General features: G+C 43.1%; 2 protein-coding genes across 5 annotated transcripts in view; one reads left to right on the plus strand and one right to left on the minus strand.

Annotated features, from left to right (window-relative positions):
• The first annotated feature begins 942 nt into the window (after positions 1-942).
• usp42 (ubiquitin specific peptidase 42) lies at positions 943-15252 on the plus strand. Of its 4 annotated transcripts, none has more exons than XM_083786935.1 (18): positions 943-1006; positions 2859-3126; positions 4663-4869; positions 5424-5534; positions 5891-5990; positions 6166-6233; positions 6556-6626; positions 6820-6902; positions 7161-7272; positions 7410-7550; positions 7848-7948; positions 8272-8428; positions 9078-9866; positions 9997-10079; positions 10402-11532; positions 12435-12712; positions 13044-13151; positions 13300-15252. In XM_083786935.1, the coding sequence occupies exons 2-17, from the start codon at positions 2886-2888 to the stop codon at positions 13118-13120; spliced, it is 3750 nt and encodes a 1249-aa protein (XP_083643061.1). In that variant the 5' UTR covers positions 943-1006; positions 2859-2885; the 3' UTR covers positions 13121-13151; positions 13300-15252. The 4 variants fall into 4 exon arrangements, 2 of the variants coding, with proteins under 2 accessions (XP_083643061.1, XP_083643060.1); XM_083786934.1 differs by having other exon boundaries at positions 947-1006; positions 2877-3126; XR_014570543.1 differs by lacking the exons at positions 13044-13151; positions 13300-15252 and adding an exon at positions 11621-11892 and having other exon boundaries at positions 947-1006; positions 2877-3126; positions 12435-12571.
• Positions 15253-15360: 108 nt separating this feature from the next.
• Positions 15361-26375, minus strand: part of cyth3a (cytohesin 3a) — a 33824-nt gene continuing 22809 nt past the window's right edge. The window contains exons 8-13 of the mRNA XM_083787581.1: positions 25867-26015; positions 25695-25707; positions 22194-22270; positions 20548-20619; positions 20073-20227; positions 15361-17323 (exon numbers count right to left, since the gene is read on the minus strand). Of these exons, the coding sequence (XP_083643707.1) occupies positions 17251-17323; positions 20073-20227; positions 20548-20619; positions 22194-22270; positions 25695-25707; positions 25867-26015 (539 nt within the window). The 3' untranslated portion in view covers positions 15361-17250. The remainder of the gene's footprint in view (positions 17324-20072; positions 20228-20547; positions 20620-22193; positions 22271-25694; positions 25708-25866; positions 26016-26375) is intronic.

Raw genomic sequence — 26375 nt, forward strand, 5'->3', positions numbered from 1 at the left:
AATTGAATAGGTTCCAATTTTTACAGATAACATTAATTCAAGCAAATACCAGAGATGAAAACAATTACAAACAGGCAAAATTGTTGATATAAAAGTATGTTTTCAGCAGTGACTTTATGGATGAATTGATTATTATATTGATTATAAGATTACACTTTATTGACCACGCAGGGGGAAATTCTGCAATTTAGACAAATTATACAAATATTTGCCACATAGACCTGCAATGTGCATGCATCATGCTAAAATAAAGTACAATGTGTCGTTACAGTCCATACAACAGTATTGAGCAGTACAAAGGATGAGGAAGGTTTCAGGTCTAGGATTCAGGAAGATGTTGGTTAAATTATGCACTCTGTGCACCCTAGGTCTGGTGTCAAATAGGGCCTGCAGTATATGATTTTGGAATCTTCTCAGCTCTCTCCTGTCAGTAGTGATGGACTAGCTGTGGAAGGGGGCTAGCTAGGATGGTTATGGTTCTCTGTAGCTCTGGTTCAAACTTCATAGCCTCGAGCAACGGCATTAGGGCTTTGGACCAGAGCTAGGTTCTCTGATGAGTGAGGGTTGGGAGGAGTGGGTGCGGTAGGGTCGACATAAACATGGAAGAGGTGGTGATTGATGGTAGCAGACAGGAGGTGGTCGTATGTTGCTCATGTTAATGACAGCTGGATAAATCTGAACACTCATTTGCTGTACCATCGGTCGGTAAGGTCATACGTGCATTCCTTTCCAGTATGGATCGACTGTTATTCATGTTTGTGTATAAAGAACGCCATGTACACAAAGGTCAGGGCTGTGGACGTGCGACAGAGGCGACATCTCTTTCTGAACACGCCCCTCCCGAACTGATCGACAGCCTAACGAGCCAATGGGAAAGCATCTTTCAAACTAGATACCCGGATGTACCCGTGGGGCAATTAGCTACGTCATTGTTCACCGCCGGACACCCGCTGGAATCAAGGAATGGAGTTAGAATGGATAATAATACGTTTATAATGCATTACAGGTAAGCGAACTGACGTTTCATTCAATACGGGGACCTTTAACTGCGCAGCGGTCATGTTTTGCTGGGTTTAGCCGTTGGAGATGTGTTGTAGTCGCCTTACACCGGTTAGCAGTCAGAGTGAGTGTCATGTCGGATGGACCAACAGCGCAATGAGCATTGCATTGAGCGCACAGAGCCACCGGTTCGGTGTTGTCGAGCCCCTCCTTTCAGCCATAGCTGCTTGTTCCGTTCGATAGGGCCATTACAATATCACAAGTCGCGTTTTTTTATTCAACGGGGACTAGAAACGGGATAGTAACATGCCACGCATTGTTTTTACAAGCGGCAACGCACGCTATGCTAGCACAGTAGCACGTCCTGGTGCTAGCACAGACCGACACTCAGCGCTCTCCTTACAGCGGTGCTGTTAGATGTCCCGTGTTTACGTAGGGTAATTGTTTGACCGTTTAAATCTCAACAAGGCATTTCACCCCCCGTGCCTGAAATGTTTATTACAGTCACGTTTTACGCGTACAGGATCATGACATCACATCGCATGTTATTGTCGTTGTTTATCAGACGTCCATTACAAATAAAAATGTGTGATCAAATAAAAATGTACGTTTCTTTTATGAGAGGATGAGATGCCCCATTCGTTTGTGAAAGACCAAAATGTACCCTATGCATGTTTCAGTAGCATTGTTAACGTTCACCACCGTTACCATGGCGTTTTCAATGAGGTTTTGTGCGCGCGTAGTGCACCTCAGTCACTCTATCATTGACATGGACTTTAAATGTAATGTTATTTGTCCCTCTGTGTTCATGACTTGACACCGACGGTTGAAATGTTGTTTTACATAACCGGTTTGCTGCGCTGCGTGTCAGAGGCCTAGTCGTCATTTTGCTAGCATGTAAGCCCAGTCAGTGTGAACCAGTCTGCCGGGAGCAGGTGGGAGGGAACAGTTGTCGTAAATGTGCTCCAGTCCATTCAGGGTCACTCAGGGACCAAACTACGGTTAGTTGTGCATTGTGTTACATGATCATTGTAAAGACTTTGAGTTTGGCCACCATGTAGGATTAAATGCGAGTCATTTCAATATGCCTTGCGTTTCTGATGTCGTTTTATGATGTTTACACATAATTATTTTCAAACGTAGACTATGTAACGCCATGCCAGCGCAGCTACAGTGGAATTTTATAGTAGTAATAAACAGCTGTAGCTTGATTGTGTCCTTAAAAATATTCCAGTCTCTCGAAAACAAAAACACAAGTACACCGTTTCATATATACACACTTTTAGTGGGTGGGTCTTTATCGGTGACTTGCTGTGGAAACAATATATGTCTCAATGAAGATATTAAACTATGCCCCCAGCACCAGATGCATGTCTTGAAAGCATTGCAGCAATAATAAACATTTAGTAAATGGACGCTGAACACCTTTCTGAGAAATGTAGGAAACTGCAGACTTCAGTAAAGTACAACATGCAGAGGACATGGTTATACAAAAAAGGATTACACTTGATCACAAAATAAATCTATCTCTAAAAATCTTTTTGAAACAGTTTAATGTACTAAAACAATAACCTGCAGTGGTGCTATCATGGCCATGGGTCCAAGGCACAAATGACTGAGTGATCTCTAGTTTATAATAGTGATATGTTTAGAGGCAGTGCATAACAGCAGACTGAATCCTCCTTAAGCAGACTAAAACTTATTTATAACGTACGCCTAGTTGCCTACCTGTGCTCCTATGACAGAGGAGTTTCTCTCACAGCTTGCTCTTTGTCGAAAAAGAAGCAACCAAAAATACTGAATTGATACCAACTTGATAAGTGTTACATGATAGCGGCAGTGTTGGTAAGGTTTATAAGCCGTGTATCTCCCCACAGCAATGAAAAATGACCATAGTTGACAGATCTTCTGAGAAGTCTGACCACGAGACGGTCGGCTGCAAGCGCTCCTCCTTCTCCAGCGGAGACGCCGTGATGGACAGCAGCTGCTCCAGTAGCTGGGGAGTGGGTCCCACCATGCCTAGTGACTCTCCTAGGTTGAAGTCCCCGGGGGGCTGCATGGGCCCCACGCCTGGAGCCACCATCTACAACAACACACCCCATTCAGTGGACCGGTCCAAGGAACAGGGTAACTGAGAGCTCTGGTGGTTTATCGTCAACTGTACCATTTTGCCATTTGACTTGAAACCTAGTGGGAAGCTATCTAAAGGTAGCCTTGCGTAGCGAGCCTTCATCTGCCTTTTGCAATGCATATTGCCCCAGGCAGATTAAGTCTGGCCCCTCTCATTTGTGGGAGGACTTCAAGGCCGAAATGGTGATGGCGAGAGAGTGAGAGGGACGAGACTAATATCCACGCAGTGAAATTAATATCGCTAGGCGAGGCTAATCTAAAGGTGCCTGCACACTGCACGATTTAGGCCATCTCATGAATTCATTGCATATAACACTGAGATTGGAAAAATGTGTTACGATTTAGGCCATCTCATAAATTCATTGCATGTAACACCGGCGAGATTGGAAAAACGTGTATCTGTTTATCCGCCTTGTCATGCTCGGTTGTGAGATGAAACCTACGCCTGGAGCTGACAATATCTGCAAGCCTTTTTCATTAAACTGCTGTCAGATATTGATTGATTTCAGAACATGCTTTTAACACATGAAACCCGCGGTAAACTTGATGCAGTATTTACTTCCTGTATAGGTTACACTTTCTGTTAACACATGAATGACATTTCCTTTATTTTTACCTGTTAACAACTGATTATAGTGGTATGGCATTGAGCAATTAGGGGTTAAGTGTCACACAGCCAGGAACCTTCAGTTTCTACCCCTTCAGCTATGGCCGCCCACAGCTTTTTTGAATGCTTGGCTGTCTTAACTGTAGAATTGAATTAAGTATTTTCTTTTGTGGAGCAGAGAAATCCTTTTAAAATCAATACAATTATTGATGTAATTAGCGGGATAATAGTGAAGTGGTCATGTCATCATTGAGAAAGAAACCCCTTTAGGGTGATTCAAGACCCTCCACTTTGTGTCCTGCATCACCCTGTCGATATGTACAGTATTTCATTATCCCTTACATATTGAACATTACTCCTACCGATAAAGACATGGGCATGCAGAAATACAGACTTCTATCCCACCCTGGACTTAATAGCCAGGCCTATGTTTTTTTTTTTCTAATATATTTTTTATCCCACGATTTTGTAACCCATTTTTCACCCCTGTGTCAATCGTCTGATCCTGGGCTCTACACACCCTCCGCCAACCTGGGGAGAGCAACGGACTTGAACTCATGCTTCCTTCATGCCTGAGTGTCCAAGTTGCTCATTTACACCTGACAGGGGGGAGTTTCCCTGGTTGGACGTAGTGCGTGGAAGGAACACATTATTCCAACCAGTTCCTTTCCCCTCCATCAGGCGCCCCGGCTGGTCAGGGGGAGGCAGTTTAGAGACCAGGATTACTGCATGTTTTTGTGAGGGTACCTACCCTAGGGTAGGCCAGCCAGGCCTATGTTTAAATCCCAGTGAAACTATTCTTGAAATGGCTTATGGAGCATTTAATGGCACGATGGAATACATTTAATATCTAGCTAGCTAAATAACCATTTGGGCCCTAATTGTGCTTAACAATGTCCACTTGTGTCTTGTCTATTTTTAACCAGTGATGACCAGCGGGGATGGCATTGCTCTTCCCCAAAAAGTTCTGTTCCCCATGGAGCGGCTTATCCTGAAGTGGAACCAGGTCCACCGCATCGGGGCGGGACTTCAAAACATGGGCAACACCTGCTTCCTCAACTCTGCCCTGCAGTGCATCACCTACACCCCTCCATTCACCAACTACATGTTGACACGGGAGCATTCTAAAACATGTATGTTGTTTTCTTTACTCCCTTTGGTGGATTATCTTATTTTTCACGGTGATACTTTGTTCCATGGCCTACCTAATTACAAATATTCAATACATTAACAGTCATTATTACACAGCTTCTTGGTTGAATTCTTGATTCTGATTGGCAATCACTGAATTCAGTGGTGTGTTATTTTTTAATAATGACTGCTGAGCTCAATAACAGACCGCTTTCTAATCAAAGACCAAGAAGAATGTTTTTGAAAACATTTGAAGCAAGAAGACAATGCAGTAACTGAATATTGATTCTATTTTATTGACACTTCCCGTTGTTTTCCGAGGCGACATGTTGCACTGGATGCACAAGCATTCTATCCACAAGCTCACAACACGTTGCATTATGACATGTTGTGAGCTTGTAGATATGCTATTATTTAATTATTTTAATTCATTTCTTTAAATGTTTTGAATTTCTTAAACATGTATTGTTTTATTCTTTGCTCTATGCCCAAAATAGGAATTCCATTTTCTATCGCATTAACCTTGAATTGTGTACATGTGTTTCTCCTGTGCTAGGTCATGAGCCAGGCTTCTGTATGATGTGCACCATGCAAAACCACATCATTCAGGTTTTTGCCAATTCTGGGAATGTCATCAAGCCCATTGGTGTCCACAATGACCTCAAAAGTGAGTGGTTCTCTCAAAATCACTATAGTAAATGTTGCATAAAATAGGCTATCCTTCAAACACACAGTAGGAGGCACTATCTTGCTGTTTAGCTTATTTTGGAGGGAAAACTTTGCAGGACTAAAACCTTCAAAGTCCAAATCATCTTGACATCACCACAACTAAATATGTATTACTGGTTAGATAACACGAGCAGCATCGCATTGGAGCTGTGTTATTTATTAAACTTAATTATGGAAGAACAGAACACGTATGATATTGTTATTGTATATAAATATATACATTTATTTTGTTCTAAATATCCAGTTGGTCTGTCCATGCAGCTTCTAATGTTTAATTGTTTGCTTCTTACGCAGGGATTGCAAAGCATTTCCGCTTTGGAAGCCAGGAGGACGCCCATGAATTTCTGCGTTACACACTGGATGCTATGCAAAAGTCCTGCCTGCCTGGAGCCAAGTGAGTATGAACTGCCATGCTGTGCTGTAGTTTTTACTATTTTAGTATTTGAGGATTTTGAAGATCCACTCTGGTCCGGGTCCTAATAAAAACAACACAATCAACAGGAAGTGTGTAGCTGTTTTTGTTGATCCCAGACCTGATGCTGTTTGCTGTTCATTTTTCCTTCTTACAGATTGGACAGGCAAACGCAGGCAACCAGTTTCATCCATCAAGTCTTTGGGGGGTACTTAAGGTCCAGAGGCAAGTTAATATTCTTTATCAACATTCTGTTGTTGCATGTTGTATAAACAGTTAACCCATTTAGGCCTACGGCCGATTCTAAAAACGCCTTCTAAAGCCTGACCTAAGTTTTCTAAAAACTTCAAATATGTATATAGCAGCATACATTTTTTGTAATTTGAATACTGTACATACTGTACAGAACTCAAATATGGGTGCCCGGCCTGAGGGGGTAAGACACCAAAAGGGGTTCCCGCCCAGAATGGGTTGTACTGTGTGTGCATGTGTTTGGTTGGTTCAGTGATTTTTGATAAATAATTCTGGTGTCTTTTCCCCACTACAGTCAAATGTTTAAACTGCAAAGCAGTCTCTGATACATTTGATCCTTTCTTGGACATTGCATTGGAAATTAAGGTAAGAAAAGTATTCCGTCTTAGATATATTTATTTTCACTGTATTCACCAAGTGCAATACATGTACTAGAATCTGAGCACAAAATTCCTTAGTGCTATTCACATTCTACACACTGCTAGACTCTCAGCATTTCTTTGTATTTTTTAAGCCTTCAACAGAACAATAAACACAATTTGTTTTTGTCTCTATGCAGACAGCCCCCAATGTTAGCAAGGCTCTTGAGCAGTTTGTCAAGCCAGAACAACTGGAAGGAGAAAATTCCTACAGATGCACCAAGTAAGTGGCTGTATGAAGTCTGTACTTTATTGTATACCCACCCATATTTCACGTTTTTGAATGTCACTTATATAAATAAATATATAACGGGGACCCTGTAGCCTAACCCTAACCCTAACCCTGTGGTCATAACAAAGTACTAGTGCGATGCAGGTCTATCCATGATAGCTAAAGATAAGTCATCCTGTGTTCCACTTCTATTCTACAAGCCTGTGTTATTGATTTGGCAATTTGTCTACTAATGTGTTTCCCCTGTAGGTGCAAGAAACTAGTGTCGGCCACAAAGAGATTCACCATCCACCGCTGCTCCAATGTCCTCACCATCTCACTGAAACGCTTTGCCAATTTCACCGGAGGCAAACTCACCAAGGCAAGTACAATAAACACACTTGGAAATTATTTATGAAACATTTTAAACGTTGTTTATCGTTAATATTATGCCCAAAACGGGGATGCCAGGTTGAATGTGGTTAATAACACAGCCAGCTGTTGTTCTATCGTTATCAGGATGTCAGGTACCCGGAGTCGCTGGACATGCGTCCCTTCCTGTCCCAGTCCCAGGGGGAGTCACTGTTGTACGGGCTCTATGCCGTCCTGGTCCACTCTGGATACAGCTGTCATGCTGGACACTACTTCTGCTACATCAAGGTATTATAGAAACTCCCTCTAGCTATTCTAAACATATATAGTGACTTAACCAATTAAGAACTGAGGCAGATTCTATGCTAATGACCCCCAAAATGATATGTATCTGGCTGCGGACCCCCATCTGAAAATGTTTTATGCCAGGAACGCCCAGAAGATTTGTGTTAAAAAAAAATCTAAACTATTTAAAGATCATTACACTTTCAAGAGTTTTCAGGATGAGAATCACTGTTTTCTGAAAAAGCGTGTGTGTGGTGAATTTGTATAGTCTTATCGATCGTCTTCTTCGTTCCTCCTTAGGCCAGTAACGGTCAGTGGTACCAAATGAATGACTCCTCTGTGTCCATCAGTGACATCAGGACTGTGCTCAACCAGCAGGCCTATGTCCTCTTCTACATCAAGTGAGTATAAAAAAGTGGATTCAACTGCTTTATTTCTTAATAACTGTTTGAAAATTGGTATCTGGATGAAAATTGGTATTGGTATGAACATTTATTTTCTACTCACAAAAGGCTGTAGAGATGGGGTGACATTATTTAACAGATAAAAACTCCATTTCATTGATTACTATGGCAATATAGAACTAACACTTAAAAATATATATACTTACATTGTATAAGTGATGTCAAATTTGTGCCTACATTTGGAGATGGCCATCATTGGTACACCAGAAATAGACTATAACATTAAAATGTATGCTTAATTCTTATCTTTTATCATCCAGATCTACTGATGTTAAGAATGGAGGGGACTACAACCTCATGAGCCGCAACCCCGGCCAGTCGTCCCCGCGGCCAGTCATAGCGCCTCGCATCAACACCACCCCCCGACACACCAACACCGGCTTCATAGGCCCCCAGCTGCCCCCACAAATGACCAAGGTACTGTTGCACGCACTGCTGACATTCTACGGACCTATATTGTTTTCAAGTGTTTGTCAAAGGTCATATTTTCCATAAAACGTGTTGGGTCTATAAATGCTATAAAACATCAGAATATCCAATGCTGTTTACTTAACAGTAGGAAACATAAATATACAGTAGGTTATTATGCTATATGACTTATTATTATTTGCAATGCAAAGGGGCTGTCTTGAAAGGGGCACTGTAACTATTTTAGACATCATAAACCTTTAGTCAACCCGGAAACGTAATTAAAGAAAATAGCATTTCCTAGACCACTAGATAGTAAGAATGCTTAAAAAAATCTTTTTTTTGACATACTGTGGATTAAACGGTAGTCTAAAATCAAATCCTCTTGGCAAGTGACTGTAGCTGGCTAAGGGCCGATTCATACTCCTATTTTAGAGCCGAATAAAAGTCGGTTCGGCTCTGTAGAGCCTACAATTTGACGTCATTTGAGGTTCGGGGGGGGGGCGGGTACCGTCCTAAAGTCGGCTCTTCGGTGCTACTGAAAATTTCTGACGAGCCGAAATCATTTCGGCACTACAGCGCCGAAATAGCGGTAAAATAGGAGTATGAATCGGCCCTAAGACATGAAAATAATATTGTTCTTGTGTTTGTGTTGCAGAATACCCTCCATATCAATGGGAATGGCTCTTTAAGAGACTATCCCTCCAGCTCTAAACCTAGCACCAGCAGCAGTGGTCTGGGTAAACCCAGCCATGGACTTGCCTCTTCCACCATCTCCCACCGTCCCACCGCACTCCCACACGCTGACATGCGGCGGAAGCTCTCCTTCTTCATTGGCCAGGTTAAACAGAGCCGCCCGTCCTCGTTGGCGACAGAGTTGTCATCCTCTTATGGTCCGCCTCCCTCTTCCTCTCAGTCTACCTCAGACGTCCGCTCAGACCTCCACTTTGTCCCACGTCAGCTTCATCACGTCAATGGCAACTCTTACGGTAAGGGGGACCACCACCGTGGAGGGAACGGAGCATCATTCTTGGTGCCGTATGGCCATGAGTCATCTGACGAGTCAGACCAGGAGACTTCCATAATGGAGAATGGCAGCCAGGTCAAGTCACACTTCAATGGGAGGAATGGAGGAGGGGAAGCAGCCGTCTATGGCCCGGCACCGCCACCCACCAATGGAGAGACTGGATCACACCATAACACTAATGGGGAAGCAGCCGTCTATGGCCAGGCACCACCACCCACCAACGGAGAGACTGGAGCACACCACAACGCTAATGGGGAAGCAGCCGTCTATGGCCCGGCACCGCCACCCACCAACGGTGAGACTGGAGCACACCATAACGCTAATGGACTGAATGGCTCACCCAACGGTATTTCCAGGCCCAGTGAAAACGGACATCAGAACGGCCACCACAAAGTGAACGGACACATGACCACTGAGAAGGTTCGCTCACCCTGGTGTATTACGTCTCGATAGTTCACACCAACATTTATTTCCATGCAATCAATTCATACCAACATTTATTTCCATGCAATCAATACATGAATGTATGTTTCCATTCTGTGCTGTTTAGGTCTCTGGCAGCAAACAATGCAGTATGTCGGCTGTGAATGGCAGTGCTACTAATGGCTTGGACTTAGACCGCTGTCAGCCCAGGTGAGATTACCGTTCTGATAATATACTGTGCATTATATCACTGATTGAAGGAATACATGATAAAAGTAGTCAAGGAATTAAGAGTCCTAAGACTATGAGGATATACTACAAAGATAACAAATGAGCAATGTTGTTTGTAGTATCTTGCTGTACAGAAAGAAAATGGGTTATTTAATTTCTAACGGTGTGGAATTCAAATGAGAGTGGAAGATGATGAAGATTAGGCAGAATATCCACAGAATTAGAAAACCTATGCCACTCTGCATGAAAGCCTCAGAAAACAACTAAAGTTGAATGCTTGCATGTGTATTTTCTTCTGCAGCAAAGAATTGTATAGCTCTGCTACAAACCAGGCCAGCTGTTCGCAGGCCATCTCATCTCAGCATCCTGCTGCAAGCCAAGGCCAGCATCTCTCCACTGATGACATAACAGCTAAAAGTCTGACCAACCCTCAGCCTCAGCCCACGGCCTCCTCTGCTGCCAGCTCACCCTCCCCAGCCACTGCCTCCAAGAGCAACTCTTCATCCTCCAGAGAATCGACATCCTCATCTTCACATCAAAGCAACCCATCAGCCTCGTCCCTCCAGGCAGATCGCACTCTCGTCTGTAGCGAGGATGTCTCGGCAGCCTCGCATGATGCTTCAGCACAGACTAATGGCTTAACGGCAGTGGGGGTCAAAGGACAACCGGAGGCCAAGGAGTCCCACATGAACAAGCTCAGCTCCAGAGGCAGCGTGAAGGAGAGGCGATCTTCACAGGACGGGGATAAAGAGAGACCATACCCTTCCTCTGACAGGAGCCAAGAGCGGGACAGGGAGAGACACTACCGCGACAGGAGCCGAGAGCGAGACTCGGATGCAGACCGTTACCGCTACAAACAGGACTATCGCCATCGTCATCATCATACCTACCACCACCATCGCCGTGACTCCTCCCACCGAGACCGCTCGCCCGTCCGGGACCGGGACCGCCACCACCGCGACTGGGAGGGTGAGCGCCGCTGGGAGCGCACCACTGTCCACCACCCGAGAGAGCGTGATCGCGACCGCTGCTACCACCACTACCATCGCCACCACTCCCGAGATGAGCGCGAACGCCATAGCCGCTCTCGCCATGACGACTCTCACAGCACCCGCTGGAAGGAGGACGGCAGAGAGTCACGGGAGGCCAAGGGCAGGGAAAGGGACCCCCTGAAAGAAGAGACTTCCTTGTCTGCCCCGGCGTCACAGACTTGTAATAACAAGACTAGGGGGTCTCCTCTTCGGTCCCCACTCTCCCCTCCCCTGGGACCCACTTTCCCTCCTAGTAGGGAGGATAAGGACAAGAAAACATCTGCTAGTGTTTTCCTAATCAAAGACAGAGATGACAGCTCAGAGCGGCTTCGTTTTAAAAAACACAAAAAGAGCAAGAAAAAGAAAAAATCTAAGGACAAGGACAGACACCGTGACAGCGAGTGAGTATTTTTACCTTTAACTATTTTATTAGCAGTTTTCATAACAAAACTAATATAACCTAATTTCCACCCACCGTCCGGGCTATAGGAATGCGACTACAGGTCCCATAGAACCACAGCATCCGGACTAGGGTTCAACAAAGAGTTGCTAGGGTTCAGGAAAGAGTATAGCTCGGCAACAACCCAGGCGAGCTGTTGGCAGGCCATCTCTTCACAGCATCCTGCTGCAAGCCAAGGCCAGCAACTCTCAGGACTTTAAACTGCTCGCCCAGGGACTGACTGTGGCTTCTTGTGGGAGGACCAGTCAGACAGTTAGAAAATTGGACATAAAGAATAAGAGACAACAGGGCGAGGTACTAGGTATAGTAAAATTCCTTATTCTGTAGTGATTAAGCAGAGCAAAGTTTAAAATATAAAAATTCCCAGAAGGGTGAAATGGTTTTGACTGAAGTCTGTACCACTGGTCCTGGGGAAAGAGCTGAACTGACTTAACGACTCCTATTTCTTTACAGAAGACACTCCCAGGCCTTCATTCAATGGCTCGAGTCCATCAGGGAGCTAGACCTTTCAACACTAACAATAATTAATAACTAATCACTCGTAAATCTTTCATTGATTACATTTATAAATGGTTCATATATAGTGAACTCTTTTAACAGACAATTTAGACCGTCAACATAGTTTTAATGCAAGGTTTGTGGTAATGAGCGGCTCGACACTTTTCCACATCATCGCAAAAAACAACAAAAAGGCCTTGACAGCAAAAAAGCATAGCGTCAAAGTTGAGGAAACCAACTTAGACAGGCGAGCTGCTCTACCCTGGCAGAAAGCTCATTGTCCACAAGCAGGTTGCCAAGTTTACATTTTGTTTATTCAGATCTTTTATTTTACTTTTCCTCCAGGAGTTCAGATGTGGATTCCTCAGACAGAACTGCCGAAGGCAAATCTTCAAAACACAAGAAGAAAAAGCGGAAGCGCGACAGTGACAGTGAGAGTAGGGAAAGCCGCAAACGCCGGCGATCTGATGACGATGGAGCCAAACACAACAGCAGCGGCTCTCCTGAGAAGTGCAGGCGCACTGGAGGCAGAGATGACTGCCATCTTGCTTCTCCCCTCACATCACCAACACCCACGGCAACTGAAAACACCGCCGGTCACTACCATCTAAATGAATACACAGGTATTACAACAGATTTAACTACTGCCGCAAGTGAATCAGAAATTTAGAAGGAAAGGCTGCTTGAAGGAGCGCTAAAACTGTGAAATGTGCCAGTAAAGCGCCAATTTTCCATGCAGCCCTCCGCTGCGTAGATATGGTTCTACCAGAGTTCAACAGTGTTGTAAGATTATATACAGATGGGTGCCACGTCTTAAATTATAATTTATAATAGTTCGTTTCTTTGTTTATTCTTTCAGACTAAACTGAAAAAAGTACATGTACTTTTAAGTACATCATTGGTCTTTATCTGGACAACAAACTGACAACAGAGGGTATTGTCTTATTTTTTTAGGCAATGGCTCCAGCCGAACATATTCCGAGAGAGCCTCCACCTCCTCAAATGGCCCGTGCACCACCATGAAAAACTGACCATATCCTCCTCAGCCAGGCAAAGAACAAAGTGAGCTGGTGTTCTTTTTCAATATTTAATGGCTAATATCCTCTGCTGGCTGCAATGCCATCTTTACAGAGGGCAGTTATTATGAACATTAATAGCTGTATTGTATTAACATATAAAAAATGTATAACTCTCTTTTCTCTCCTTCCAGACTTGGAAACTAATTATGTATGGCTCAGCGTCTTAGAAACAAGATAAAACATTTTCATCAGCAAAGGAATGAATCATGAACCTTTCGGATGCGGTGCTTAATCACTGGGGATATACTGTATTTTTTATTACGCGTTAAGATTCTTTCTTTCGTTTATTTTTTAAAGACGTTCTTATCCTCTCACTTATAGTGAACATACTCGAACATTTATGATGAAAACAAAAACAAAGATTAATATATACTGTGCTTCTATAGACACAAATCCAAAAATAGGAATGGAAAACAAAGCTTGGAGCTCACAATATCTCCACTGCTGCTCACAATATCTCCACTGCTGCTCAGCCGAAGACTCAGGACTTTTATCATCACACACTATCTCCACCCGCTTCAAGCAGACAAGGAATATGGATGAAAGAAATGGGAGGATTTGCTACCCGCAAGACGGACCATGTGACTCATCAAAAAGTTGGAGGTCACGGTTTGAAGATGTCAATGTATCTACATATCTGTAATGGAAGCCCTAAACAAAATGGTGAAATTGTGGGGTTTTTTGGGGCTTTTTTTTTTAAATTATTCCCTCTAAAGAAGGACAATAGGACAATAATACAAGGGAGATGTTTTTTGGGGGGATGAGACGGGAGGTGCGTGACAATGGGAGCTGGCTTCTGTGTTTGGAATTACCTCTACGACATGTTAAACTTGATTTATACTTTGTCACACAACAGTTCCGCCTACTGAACATAATTGTTTAGTTGTTATCTGGTTGTTAGTGTGGCAATATATAAATTAGGTTTAACCCTGGACAGATTTGAGGACATTTTTTCTCCCACCCTCCCAGCTCTTTTTATGTTTCCATTTCTGTAGTGGAGCCTAAAGTTCAGCCTCTCCCACCTTTTCACAGATGTGGAGATTGTCTCTATGTCATCCTTTATTTCTCTCATCTTTTTTCTCACGTTTCTTTGTCTTTATTTTTAGACTTATTCAAGCATTCAAAAAAAGTTCAGAAAAAGAAATCGATCGCTGCGGATCTTTTTTGTGTTTGCTTTTTAAAAGAAAAGAAAATGCAGTTTGTTTCTTTTAGCGTCCATCAGAAAGAATACTGTGAATTTGATTTTGAACTGTACTATCAGTTATTTTTTTATACATGTAAAACAGTCCTGTATCAGGATTATCAAGAGTTGTTTTTCTATTTGTTGTCATCTTGGTTTGTTTTTAGAAATTAATACCCCCTCACCACAACTTAGAACCATATTTTATGGATATAAGTCAGTAATGGGTATGGGTTTTGCTTTCTGCTTTGTCTTTTTTTCTTTTTTTTTTTACAATCTCTGAAAGACGAAAAAAAATGTTGGAAAGAGCAGATGTTATCCCTTTGGTTTAACAAAATAGCATGTCAGAATTTATACATTGTACAAGGTATATATGAAAAGAAAGCCTTAAAATACATTTGTTAATGTCAGAAATTGTAAGTCGCCCCTTCTCTTACTGTTTTCACAAGTTTGTAGTGTGAAGTGTACATGTACACTAAAGGTCCTTTCAGATGAGCAGCGATTAACTCGCCTAGTAATTAATTTTCAATGAGACCTGCGTTTATTTTTTCTGTACGTGCGGAGAAGTCGAGGGGCGACAACGCAAGCATATCTATTTACGTGGACGCGGCCCCGTGAAGTTGTCCTGTGCGTGCCCGTGAGCGACTAGATCTGGATTCTGTTGAGCTTTTCTTTTACACTTGTGTTGACGTGCCTCTCTCTCTGACCTGTCGTTGATGCAGGCGACAACGCCTGCGTTAATCAATGCCCGTCTGAAAGTACCTTAATGGTGGAAGATGTGATGCCACGGATTTAAGATGCTTCTTCTGTCTGACATTTGTACAGCAGATATTAATTTGAGTACATCAGTTTTTTTGGGTTGGTACCAGGTTAAGGGAAAGCCCACTAGGGTTCATGGAGTGAAATTTCCACAAGGCCAAAGACGTATTCGTATTCAGGCTTTGTGCTTCACTCACTAGACACGCTTATTCCCCCACAGGTCAGGTTTTCTAGCTGTTTGTTGAAAGGACAACCACCCCATTTTGTATTTGTGATACTATCAACACCCTATTAATAGCACTGCAATTAACCAAAGACTATGTTTAGCTGGGTGTTAGGCTAATTGTATTTCAATCAATTCACACACAGCCTAGGTTACACGATTCTTTCATATTTTCTTTTATTCAAAGAATTCATCAAAATAGCTAGGACCAGTTTGCTACCAGTCCAATATCATGCCTAGTTGCCTACAATTTCATTCAAACAAGTTTTTTCGCTTGATCTCAGTCTGGGAAACCAGCCCTTGGGTTCCAGTAATCCTTCACACTTATTTGGGCTTCAATAGAAAAATGCCAGTATCTTCTTTTCAGCTTCACCTATTGAGGACTTTTAAGATCCTTTGTCAGTCCCCTTTTGTCCTATACCCCTACATGTCAAACTCAGTGCAGTGAGCTTTTGCAATTGCAACACAATAAGAATATCCCATCAGTGTATCTTCACTGCTCAGCGAGGAGCTAAGAGAGGTTTCTCTTGACACTATTGTAAACATTTGTTGTCAAAACAATACGAAAAACTAAAAATGAACGGGTATACTGTAGGCTACAGCCATAATGCTTTACGTGCTACATAAGAACACAAAGACAAAAAATATATGTACATTATATACATGAATAATGTAAAGGGGACGATTTGTTTTGTTAAGAGAAAATCAGACAATAAATATGAAAAAGATATTTTGGTTATAGAGGTGTCTTCAAAACAACTTAGAAGCAACATCGGTTGTTGTGTTTTATAGTTTGGAGCCCATTTCCACCAATATGATGGGAAAGTCATGAGAAATTTGAAATGACTTGGTGTCTCAAAATAAATACTTTGTTTCTCAAAATAATGAAAAACTTTCAAATAGAATGAAAAACGCAACCTGCTTTTTTTTATTTTTAATCTGGCCTATTTTCAAAATTTGAAACCTCAAAATACAATCAAAAAAATAAAGTTTTCTGAAAGTGAGTATCTCCAAATTACAATATCTTAAAAAAAAAGATTTGGTATCAAAATAATCTGAAGCTTTCTCTAAATCCAAATGAGAAATTTCAAAAATAATATTATATAATGTCTCATTTCGCAATACTATGTCACATTGGCAGAAATGGTCTTCCATAGTAAAAAGTGATAGTTCACACGAAAATGCTAAATTAATGAAATTACATGATTTGTTATATGTGAACTACCGCAAATGAACCAGCTTTTCTTGGCTGTCAATAATTTTCATCAGTCTTTAAAGAATATGCTTGCAGTTGCTTTGTGAAACAGTCATTCTGGTGTTAATCAGACCAGCTGATTCTTTTTACAATAATTAACCACCAACACGGCTACACACAGTTTTCAACAGCTGTTGACAGTTGAACAGGGTATTAATTGGATTTTAGGGAGTGTGTATAAGGACACTCATTTGAAGAACAAAGGGGTATCAAACGCAGAAGAGGGATTCATAGATCAGATTGAGGATGTCTGATTGCCCACCTGTTTGCATGGTCAATGCAATTCCTTTTCCACTCACTAGAGGGCAGAACAACACCATTAGCTAATGATGCAGAGAGATACTATAGCTGCATAACTGGCGAAATCCTGTCATCTTACTGTAGTTTGTGTTATAAATCCAGTTTAGTCCAAGATGTTGCAAACTGTTCTCTCTGGCCCTAACAGAGAAGCTTGATATTGGCAGAGGTGCATACAGTCCAAATCTCTGGTAGGGTAGGTAGGTTTGTGACAAACAGCTTCACTGCTGCGCCGTCCTGTGCCAATCCATCACTGTGACTTCAGCCCCCCTGGATGAATGTGTAAGAGACTCATGATCTATCTGTGGCACCTGGGAGGGCTCTGCTGCGATGCAGAATGCTTATTGGTTTATATAGGCGGGCGGTCATCATTTTTTATTGGCTATCCTCCGCTTCCTGGTGGCCAGCATGTCATAGAACGGGTCCCTGCTGATACTTGCTCTGAAACGGAGTGGGGGAGCAGGGGGTAGAGAGAAGGTTTTGTTAAGCCATTGGCCAAGTCTCAATATAACACCAATTTATTAATATTGTTTTTCAGCTCCCACTGATTCAACATTTTGTATATTTTTCTATTGCCTTACACTAGTAATAGTTGAATAGTCTATGCTGAGACAAGATGCATAATATTCAATGAACAGTCGGGTTCAAGACTAGAAACTAGTAGAAAGTATGTTTCACAATTGTGAAGTTGTGAACATATCTTGCATAATGGAGCTCTATGACTCCAAATATTCCTCCCTGTAGACATATTATAGTTGTGACAAAGCTTTATTCCCTGGGAGGGGAGAGATCACACACTGGCATGTAATAAGGCTGAATAAGCCATGGTTTACCAAACGGCAAGACTGCAGGGCATGCTGTGTGTGTGTGTGTGTGTGTGTGTGTGTGTGTGTGTGTGTGTGTGTGTGTGTGTGTGTGTGTGTGTGTGTGTGTGTGTGTGTGTTTGCACGCGCACTCGCTCCTAGCCACAGGAGAAGTTGCCAACCATGCAGATGAGTCAGGGACACAGCAAGGCTGCAGTGTGTGTGTGTGTGTGTGCAGGAGAGAGAGAATGTGCTGACCAGACCACAGGCTAGTCTGCCACCCCAGCCATGTGAGTCAAGAGACACAAGTCTCATTGAGTAGCACTCCCCCAACCTGCCCAGTCCAGGGGCATACTGTACACGTATATGCTTTGTCATATAGTAGTACAGTATTCACTCCCCCAACCTGCCCAGTCCAGGGGCATACTGTACACCTATATGCTTTGTCATATAGTAGTACAGTATTTAACCTGCCCAGTCCAGGGGCATACTGTACACGTATATGCTTTGTCATATAGTAGTACAGTATTCAGCTACATGTATGGCAGATGTATTTGTGAAATATTGTGGTTATGGTATGGCATATAGAATAGTATTTGATTTTAGTATAGAATATTATAATGTATTTTTGAGTGGTGCAACCACTCCTATAGAAACTGACAGCTATGTGTGTCCCTGGCTGGCTGGCTGTGTCCCTGCATGGGTCCCTGGCTGGCTGAAAATAGCGTTTGGTTGGTTTTCACAACCAAGTGTCACTGTTGCGCAGCCTATCACACACACACACACACATATATTAACTGGACAGGTATATATGATGATTTGAGGTGTTACAGTACAGTAGAGGGACCCCCTGGGGACCTCTACACGGTAACTGTCATTTCTCGACCGTTTCGGACGCGGGCGGCTCGCCGGAACCGGGCCAGCACCCTGGCCCAGTCCAGATCCTGTGGGTCTGGAACTTCCAGGGTGCCCCCGGGGACCACTCACTTCACATGGGTGTGATTTTTCCCCCCTTCTTTTAATTTTTGCTTTATTTTATTTAGATATTATACTCAAACTGGAGACATTGTAACCATATGGTTGCTGCACTAACCATTCAAATTTATTTTGAGGAGTGACTGCAGTGGTAGCCAAATAATCATCCCCATCCCAAGTTCAATTCCCAGTTGGGCATCAGTGTAAAGTGCAAAGCACACTGCCAACGCCATTGACCGGCATGAAGTGCCGCCCCATTACAAATTGTTACTTTCTGAAAACTAAGAAAATATGCCATACGTTGATGAAAACTCTACTCTGCTTTGCTATGCTATGAATCAATTTACAATTTAGGCATTTAGCAGACGCTCTTAATCAGTACAGTAAGCAACAACACAAGGTACTACATCAAATGCATAGAAATAGTCATCTAGGATCATAAGTAAGCTACTATCATCAGTCTAACAGTAGAACTATACTAGATACTAGATACATAGAGCTGGTCTTAACACAGTCTGGTATCGGTCTTGTGTTTTCTTATTTGTAAATCTTCAGGTTCTGCCCCTACGATGTCATCTCAATGTCAGTTAACTCTAATCACACAAACCCTGACAAATGATAACCTCTTCCCACTTTGAAATCCACTTAACTGCCCACGAAGCAGCCTTGTTCAAACGTCATTTTAACTTGGAAGTTAAAATAAGTGAAACTTATAGTCCGAGCATTAGCCAGAAATCCATCAGTGAGATTTAATGGAAACACGTGTCAATGGTAATGTGATTTCTGTATAGTGAGAGCATGGAGGGATCTTTTATTACGATATTTTCAGCTCTGGTATTGATCAATGAATTGTCCAGTAATGCTGGACTTAGTGATTCCAACAAGTCGATCGATTACCCACTGGGTCCAATTTGCTGCAGTAATCGAGTCTCTTTTCCTGCCTTAACAAGACAGCATTTGGATGTGACCAATAGAGTGCAGACGCTGTCAAAATGCATTTGAGTGCTTCCATTTGTGTGTGTAATTGAATTGAAATTGTGTGTGTGCGTGCCTGCGTGCGTGAGAGAGACAGAGCGCATGTTTTTTGTTTCATACTTGACACTCCAGGCCTTATCGAACGGAAGCCTGGTTAACCTCCAGAGAGCAGAAATCACCTCTGAGTCCACAGTCTTATCTGTCTCACAGTGTGAGAAACTGAGTCACACAGTCACATGTGAGTGTTTGCGCTCGTGCATCCCATATGTGCATGTGTGCTAGCACGCATTTGGGTGTGTGTGTGTGTGTGTGTGTTCCTCACAGCCAAGGTCAGACATGTGAAAGGCACACATGGGAAATAGGCTCGACGTCAGCTGTAAGTGCCCTTCCAGTGTAAAAGGATCCGTGCTAACGGAGAGGTTCTAGGGGAATCTTACTTGATGGATTTGATCCACTCTTCCTTCTCTTCTGGCGTGGGTGCTGATATTCTGTACACCACGTGGTTGCCCTCCACAACACGTCCATCTGCCTCCGTCTTGCAGGCCTTGATCACCTGGCCTTTGTGGTTGGGATTGTAGAGCTCAAAGCAGTTCTGCGAGGAGAGCGGGACACAGTTTTAAATGTCAGGATTCTGTCCACCTGGGCACCGTGTCCAAAATGTGTTAACTGTTAATAAGTTGGTGCCATAGTGTGTTTTACATTTTATAAAGACATTTTGAAATGTGATGCCCTGTTGCAACACTATATGGGGTTCAAGGCTACTTTTGAAGTGTGGTTGTGGCGAGACATATAGGAATACAAAACACATGTAAAACATGTAAGTTACTTCACATAAACACATTATACAATTTTTGCTATTGTTAAGGACAATGTAAAGTTCAGAGACAGGAACAGAAGGGCTACATTTCTTACAGGTTTCTTGGGCTCAGCGACCTCTCTGATACTGAGGTTCTCCAGGGGAATAATTCCACGAGGCTCTTTATCCTGAAAACACAGAGAAAGAGAGATGAACACAAACATTAAATGCCATTGACAATGAATGGAGAATGTACGTCATATGTGTCTGAGCAAATCGGCTGAGTATGTCGTGGCCAGAGTAATATAGTAAGAGAGTGGCGACACTAGCGTTGACTCCCATTGTAACAATGGAATGCGAAAGTGCTCATTCTATCTCCAGCCATAGGAGCAATGTTTGGAACTATAGCCCATAGGTGCCCGCTTATGTGTGATTTTTACCCTTTTACGCTCATCGTCAAGAAAAAGTAATGTAGTCAGCCTGTGCATTGTGCATTGGGAAACCATGGCACACTGTTGTGGCTTGTGGGTAGGCACAAGGATAGTGTGTTAGCCTGGTTATCCTTGTGTTGATTGTCAGTTGAGTGGTCTGTTAGTCCCTGTGTCTAAACTCCCCTGTGTGTTCTGTTCATTGTGAGTTCATGTATGTGTTTGGCGTGTTTATACTTTTTAATCTAGTGCTGTACCTGGCTATGTTTGACCCACCTTGTTTCTTTTTTTTTACAAAAGCATACAAAATACACATGAATTACACAAAACAAAAAATAAACAAAAAATAAAACACAACTAGCAGTCAAAAACTACCCCAACACTCCTCCACATTCTGTTGTTGAGAATAGCGATTATCTGTAATGTATTACACTTAATTTTTTTTAATGCAACCATCCTTTAATATACAAATAAAAGTAGTCCCATATTTCTTGGAACGTTCCTTTGACATTGTTCGACCCACCTTGTTTCTGGAGAACCTTAGTTTATGTGTCATGTTTTGGTGAACCTGGTTATTATTTAAAACTCTTGAGTTGATCTGTTCGGTCATGTTGCATTTGGGTCCTATACTCCTCACTCACCTTGATACTGTGACCCAATGCATAAACTAGGGGGTCTTTGAACTTGAAAGTTGAACGTTTTAGAACTACTGTGGTAGTGGATGGAGTCACTGAAGTATATAAACTTCCTCCAGCGAGCTACTAATGTCTCTCTCTGACGGGGGACGTACCTCCCATCAGGGGGCTGAGCAAACCCCTGTCAGCCGCCATCATGTCTGTATAGTATACTAATGAGGGGCTGTGGCAGCGGACGGCACGTGTTGGGACTTGTGGCGAGTGGGGGGTGGGGGGTGGTCTCACAGCTGGTTGTGAGGAAGGAGTGATGAAGACGTTTTTATTTGTATATTATTTGCATGTGTGTGTGTGTGTGTGTGTGTGTTGGGTAAATGGGGGAGGGGGCTGAGTGAAGCACTTGGCTTAACCAGGACAGATGTGCTGCCGCAACCTCCCCAGATGTTTCCCATGATGCATCATGTTAATTGCTGGATGGAGGTCAGACACTGCTAAAGAGAGGGGATGTGTGTGTGTGTGTGTGTGTGTGTGTGTGTGTGTGTGTGTGTGTGTGTGTGTGTCACTTAATCCCTGTGTCACTCGGTTTGACTACCAGTCCTCCTGGCCTCCCTGGCCTTTAGGTGATCTTATTTAATCTAATTTCATAGAGTATGCACACGTGCACGCACGCACGCACACAAACACACCCCTCTGTCCGCTTACTGTTGTGTATTCGAAGTAGTAGAGGCAGTTGTCTGTTAGAATGAACCACCTCCTCTTCCATGTCTTCACCCTCCCACCTACACACAGAGAAACACAGGGTTTAGAGTTAACGGAAAACAGAGAGAGAGAGAGAGAGAGAGAGAGAGAGTGTGTGTGTGTGTGTGTGTGTGTGTGTGTGTGTGTGTGTGTGTGTGTGTGTGTGTGTGTGTGTGTGTGTGTGTGTGTGTGTGTGTGTGTGTGTGTGTGTGTGTGAGAGATCAGATAGAGAGAGAGAGAGATAGGGGGGAGAGAGAGACTATGAAACAGAAAAAGGAAGAGGGACACCAGATAGCCAAGCCATGCCAATGTTCATCCACTGGGTGATGAAGATGACAGTGTTAGTTCTGGAGTATCGGGTCAACCAGTTGAGATCTCTAGTCAGTCGGAAAAAAAAAACATAAAAACAGCTCCATGACTGAAAATAGGTCACAAAAACGTATATTTGAGAACTCCTGCTGACTGGTAGACTGATTCTATCACCCCCCCCCCCCCCCCCCGAAGACAGGACGGGAGGAAGGTGAGGAGGGGGAGAGGGGTGGGTTAATAAACAGGAATGTTGCGTTCAGTTTAGAGAGAAATGTCAGGCATGTTAACAATGTTGTCAGTAAAATACGTTTTTGACAGTGGTGAAAAATAATTTAGGAAAATATATTTTACTATATATATTATATATTTTTATAATTAGAAAAACAAACACAAAAGAATAGCAAAATCACTGAACTGGAGATGAGATAATTTTTTTAATAAAAAAACATTAAACATCTCACCTCAAAACAAGAACAGAAAAAAAGGAGAAATGTCCTTGACGATATCTAAAACCCCAAAACGCTTTAACAACGTTAACTCCAGCATCTGTATTATGGAGAAAGCTTTTGCTGCAAATAGCAGATGGACAAGCTCACAACGGTGAGCTTGACCAACAGCGAAAGCATTCTGAAAATACACTAGTACAGAGCCCTGAGGCACTCCGCTAACCATCCGGGGTTTACGTGGTTAATTCATATTCTCGAAAGGGAGAGCATTTAAATTTTAAATGGTTAAAGACGAGTAATAATGGTGGATCTTAAACGGGGGTATTCCTGGAACCATTCACAAACATGTGAGTCAAGCCCTTTTTATATTTCTTCGTTTACAAGAAGGAAAATCTATTTTCAGCCCCTGACTCACGCTCAATAATACACATTTCTGACCACAGAAAACAAACGACAGAGCCAAGAGACATCTGATGGCTTTCATTCTAAACGCCCCGTATGTGGGAGTTAGAACATTTTAAAGAAACACTGTCAGCAGTCATATGGAGATTGTGAGATGTCACGCCGGATTATCATTATCAGCTTACTGGATTTTCTGGTTAATTAGACCCCGGATGATGTCATTTATTAACGTACACAGTCAAATTGGCAGTGTTCATGTATTCATTTGTTAACTCAGAGAGTGCACAAATATAACCAAATGGACCTTTGTACACTCCCTGAGTTAAATGAACACTGAAGTGAAAACCTACAGTACGTAGATAGTAGATACTATAAAGAAACATGTTGTTTTGGAGACACTATAAATCATGTGCGGCCGCCGGCCTGTCCATCCTGCTGCTGCAACACGGACACAGCATAATAACAAGCTTGCTGACTTTCCAGAATGCGCCCGTCTCTGAGGCGTCTACGGTTACTGATGTAATCAATATGCAATACTCCCCACGCACGCAGATGTCACTCTGTCATACCAGCCACAATTCCATCTACACACTTCATTACTTCCATGGAATTTTTACATTCATATGAATAGTCCAATGCCCAGGAGGTCTACAGCATATCTCATCTATTTTTATCCACCGCTCAAACTGAAAATGAGGATGGATATATATGACAGAATACAATTTCACGAGTGTCAATGAGCCAACTAAAGTGAGAGTGAAAGTCTAGAGGGTGTTTAACTTCATCTCCAAAACTGTATCTGTGTATGCTTGCTGCACCACAGCCGTACAAATTTGTAAAAACTCAAATGCAGCCAGTCATTTTTGTTCCATGCGTGTATTAGGATACTGAGAGAGTAAACACGTGTCAACCGTGTGACAATTAAAGAAGCTCAAAACCTGAACAATAACTTTTGGAGGCAAGGACACACACTCCTAACAATGTTCAAATGATGTTTAAATACTGTGACATGCTGTGTATACGGAGGATGGTGATGGATTCAGGCATAGCACAGGCTCGGGCTGGGGGGAAATAAGCAGGCACCTTGGTGTTAATTACAGCTTATGGAGCGCCACGCAGCTTCAGAGAAGCGCAGCAGTCATTCACATCCAACTGCCTGACAGGCCAGCAGAGTACCTCATTTAACTATGCCGTTAAAAGAAATAAAGGAAAGAAGCACATTCTTCCCTCAGTTGAGCGGGGGCTTTACGAGGGTGGGGCTAAATGGAATTCACCGGTAGGAAAAGCTGGAACTAAAACGATCTGGCAAGCACAGCGTACGGGGGAATGGAGACAGTACGAGAGACGAATATAGAGAGTAGGAGAGAGAGAAAGAGACAGAGAGGCAAAGACATAAAGTGTAAGAGAGAAAGGAGATAAGTAGAGGGGTCCCTCAGGGGGGCTCTGTTAGTCTGTTAGAAACGAATGTACTGCATCTGCTATATCCAAACAGCAGCAAGCATTCTCACTGCTCCACCTCAGGCACTATAGATGCTCTCACGCTGAGCTCTCTCACTGTTTCAAAAGCTTGAGTTGAGGGCAAGTCTCAAATGGCACGTAGCTTATGCATGAGATGAATCTGTTTTCCCCCTTTATAGTTCATCAGTGAAATGATTACCAGTGGAAAATGTAGTGGAAACCTATATAACTACACTGACCTGTGTGATCCTGCTACACAGCTGTGTCAGCTACTGAGGAAGCTTAGACATAAAGATCAGGAGCATAAAACACTGTTATGTGACAAAAGAAAGCCTGCAAAGAAAGCCTTATGCTAGGTTTCAGCTGATCCTCTAGTGATCAAGAGTGGTAGTAATGTTCACTACAGGGCGCCAGTTGAGACCAGCCCTCAGCCCAGTGGAGGAAGTCAGCCAATACCCGCCGAGCATAAAGAAAGCTCAGTCAGAGACCATCCTCTTAGCCTCCCCAAATGATAGCCCATCCCTTCTGGGACTGCCATAACTCACTGTCTGCCCCCCACCCCACTCGCGTGCTAACAAGCTCCACAGCAAACCAGGCAATTAGATGGAGTGGCAATGTTCAGGAGCTCTGGTTTACTGAGGAGAAAACAGCAGCCAAATGCCAGCATGGTGGCGCTCCATGACGAACGAGGAGAAGGGGAGAAGAGGAGGGGTGGGCTGAGGGTGGAGGGGTACCTACCTCCTAATGCAGAGAGATAAGTAGGAAGAGCCAGTCACAGAACAGAGCAGAGAGGTGAAAGGGTGAGAGGTCAGAGTGAGTGCATGAAGGGAGAAACAGAGGGCAGCAGAACTTCTGAAAGACAACTGCGAACACACAGATCACTGTGACAACAGGAGAACAGAGGGATGAGGCTAAATAGGCTAAATTTCACACAGTAGGAGGCATGGCGGATTCACGCACGCACGCACGCACGCACACACACAGTTCAGTGCATATCACAAACAAACACATTAGGGACTCACTCTGAGCAGATCCTCGGGCAAGTCCCCTCCCTCGTTGATGCCTCTGTTCATGGAGATGAAGCGTTCCACAGGGGGTTTGTCCCTGACGTTGGGGTTGTGCAGGCTGGTGTTCAGCATGATGATGGCAAACGACAGCACATAACACGTATCTATAGGGCGACAGCATTCACCAAACGGGTTGGTGGATTTGAACATTAAGGATGGACACTGGGCAGCTGCCTTAATGCCGAGTGCCTCACGGTTACCAAGAGCATATACGGTATACATTTTTAACACCGTGCAATAAAAGTAAGGGAGGGGAAATAGCTTTTACTGCTTCACCCAAATGATGGCTGCTCAGGTGCACAAGATCGAGCTGTCATGGTTTAGGTGGCTTACTCAGGGACACTTCGACACATAGACTGGGCGAACCAAGGGTCGACCCAGCAACATTCTGATTCCCAGATGGCCTCTCTAACCCCTCAACTACAGCCACACTAACCACTTTAACCGGGTTGGAGCAATACTTC

This window comes from Protomyctophum parallelum (assembly GCF_964188405.1).
Source record: "Protomyctophum parallelum genome assembly, chromosome: 17".
NCBI lineage: Eukaryota > Metazoa > Chordata > Actinopteri > Myctophiformes > Myctophidae > Protomyctophum > Protomyctophum parallelum.

What these genes read in the sequence shown, in the direction of transcription:
- usp42 (XM_083786935.1), top strand. Translation starts at nt 2,886, where the DNA reads ATGACCATAGTTGACAGATCTTCTGAGAAGTCTGACCACGAGACGGTC. An exon ending in ACATTGCATTGGAAATTAAG is followed by an intron (nt 6,627 to 6,819) that starts GTAAGAAAAGTA and finishes GTCTCTATGCAG; the next exon opens with ACAGCCCCCAATGTTAGCAA. An exon ending in CCATCTAAATGAATACACAG is followed by an intron (nt 12,713 to 13,043) that starts GTATTACAACAG and finishes TTATTTTTTTAG; the next exon opens with GCAATGGCTCCAGCCGAACA.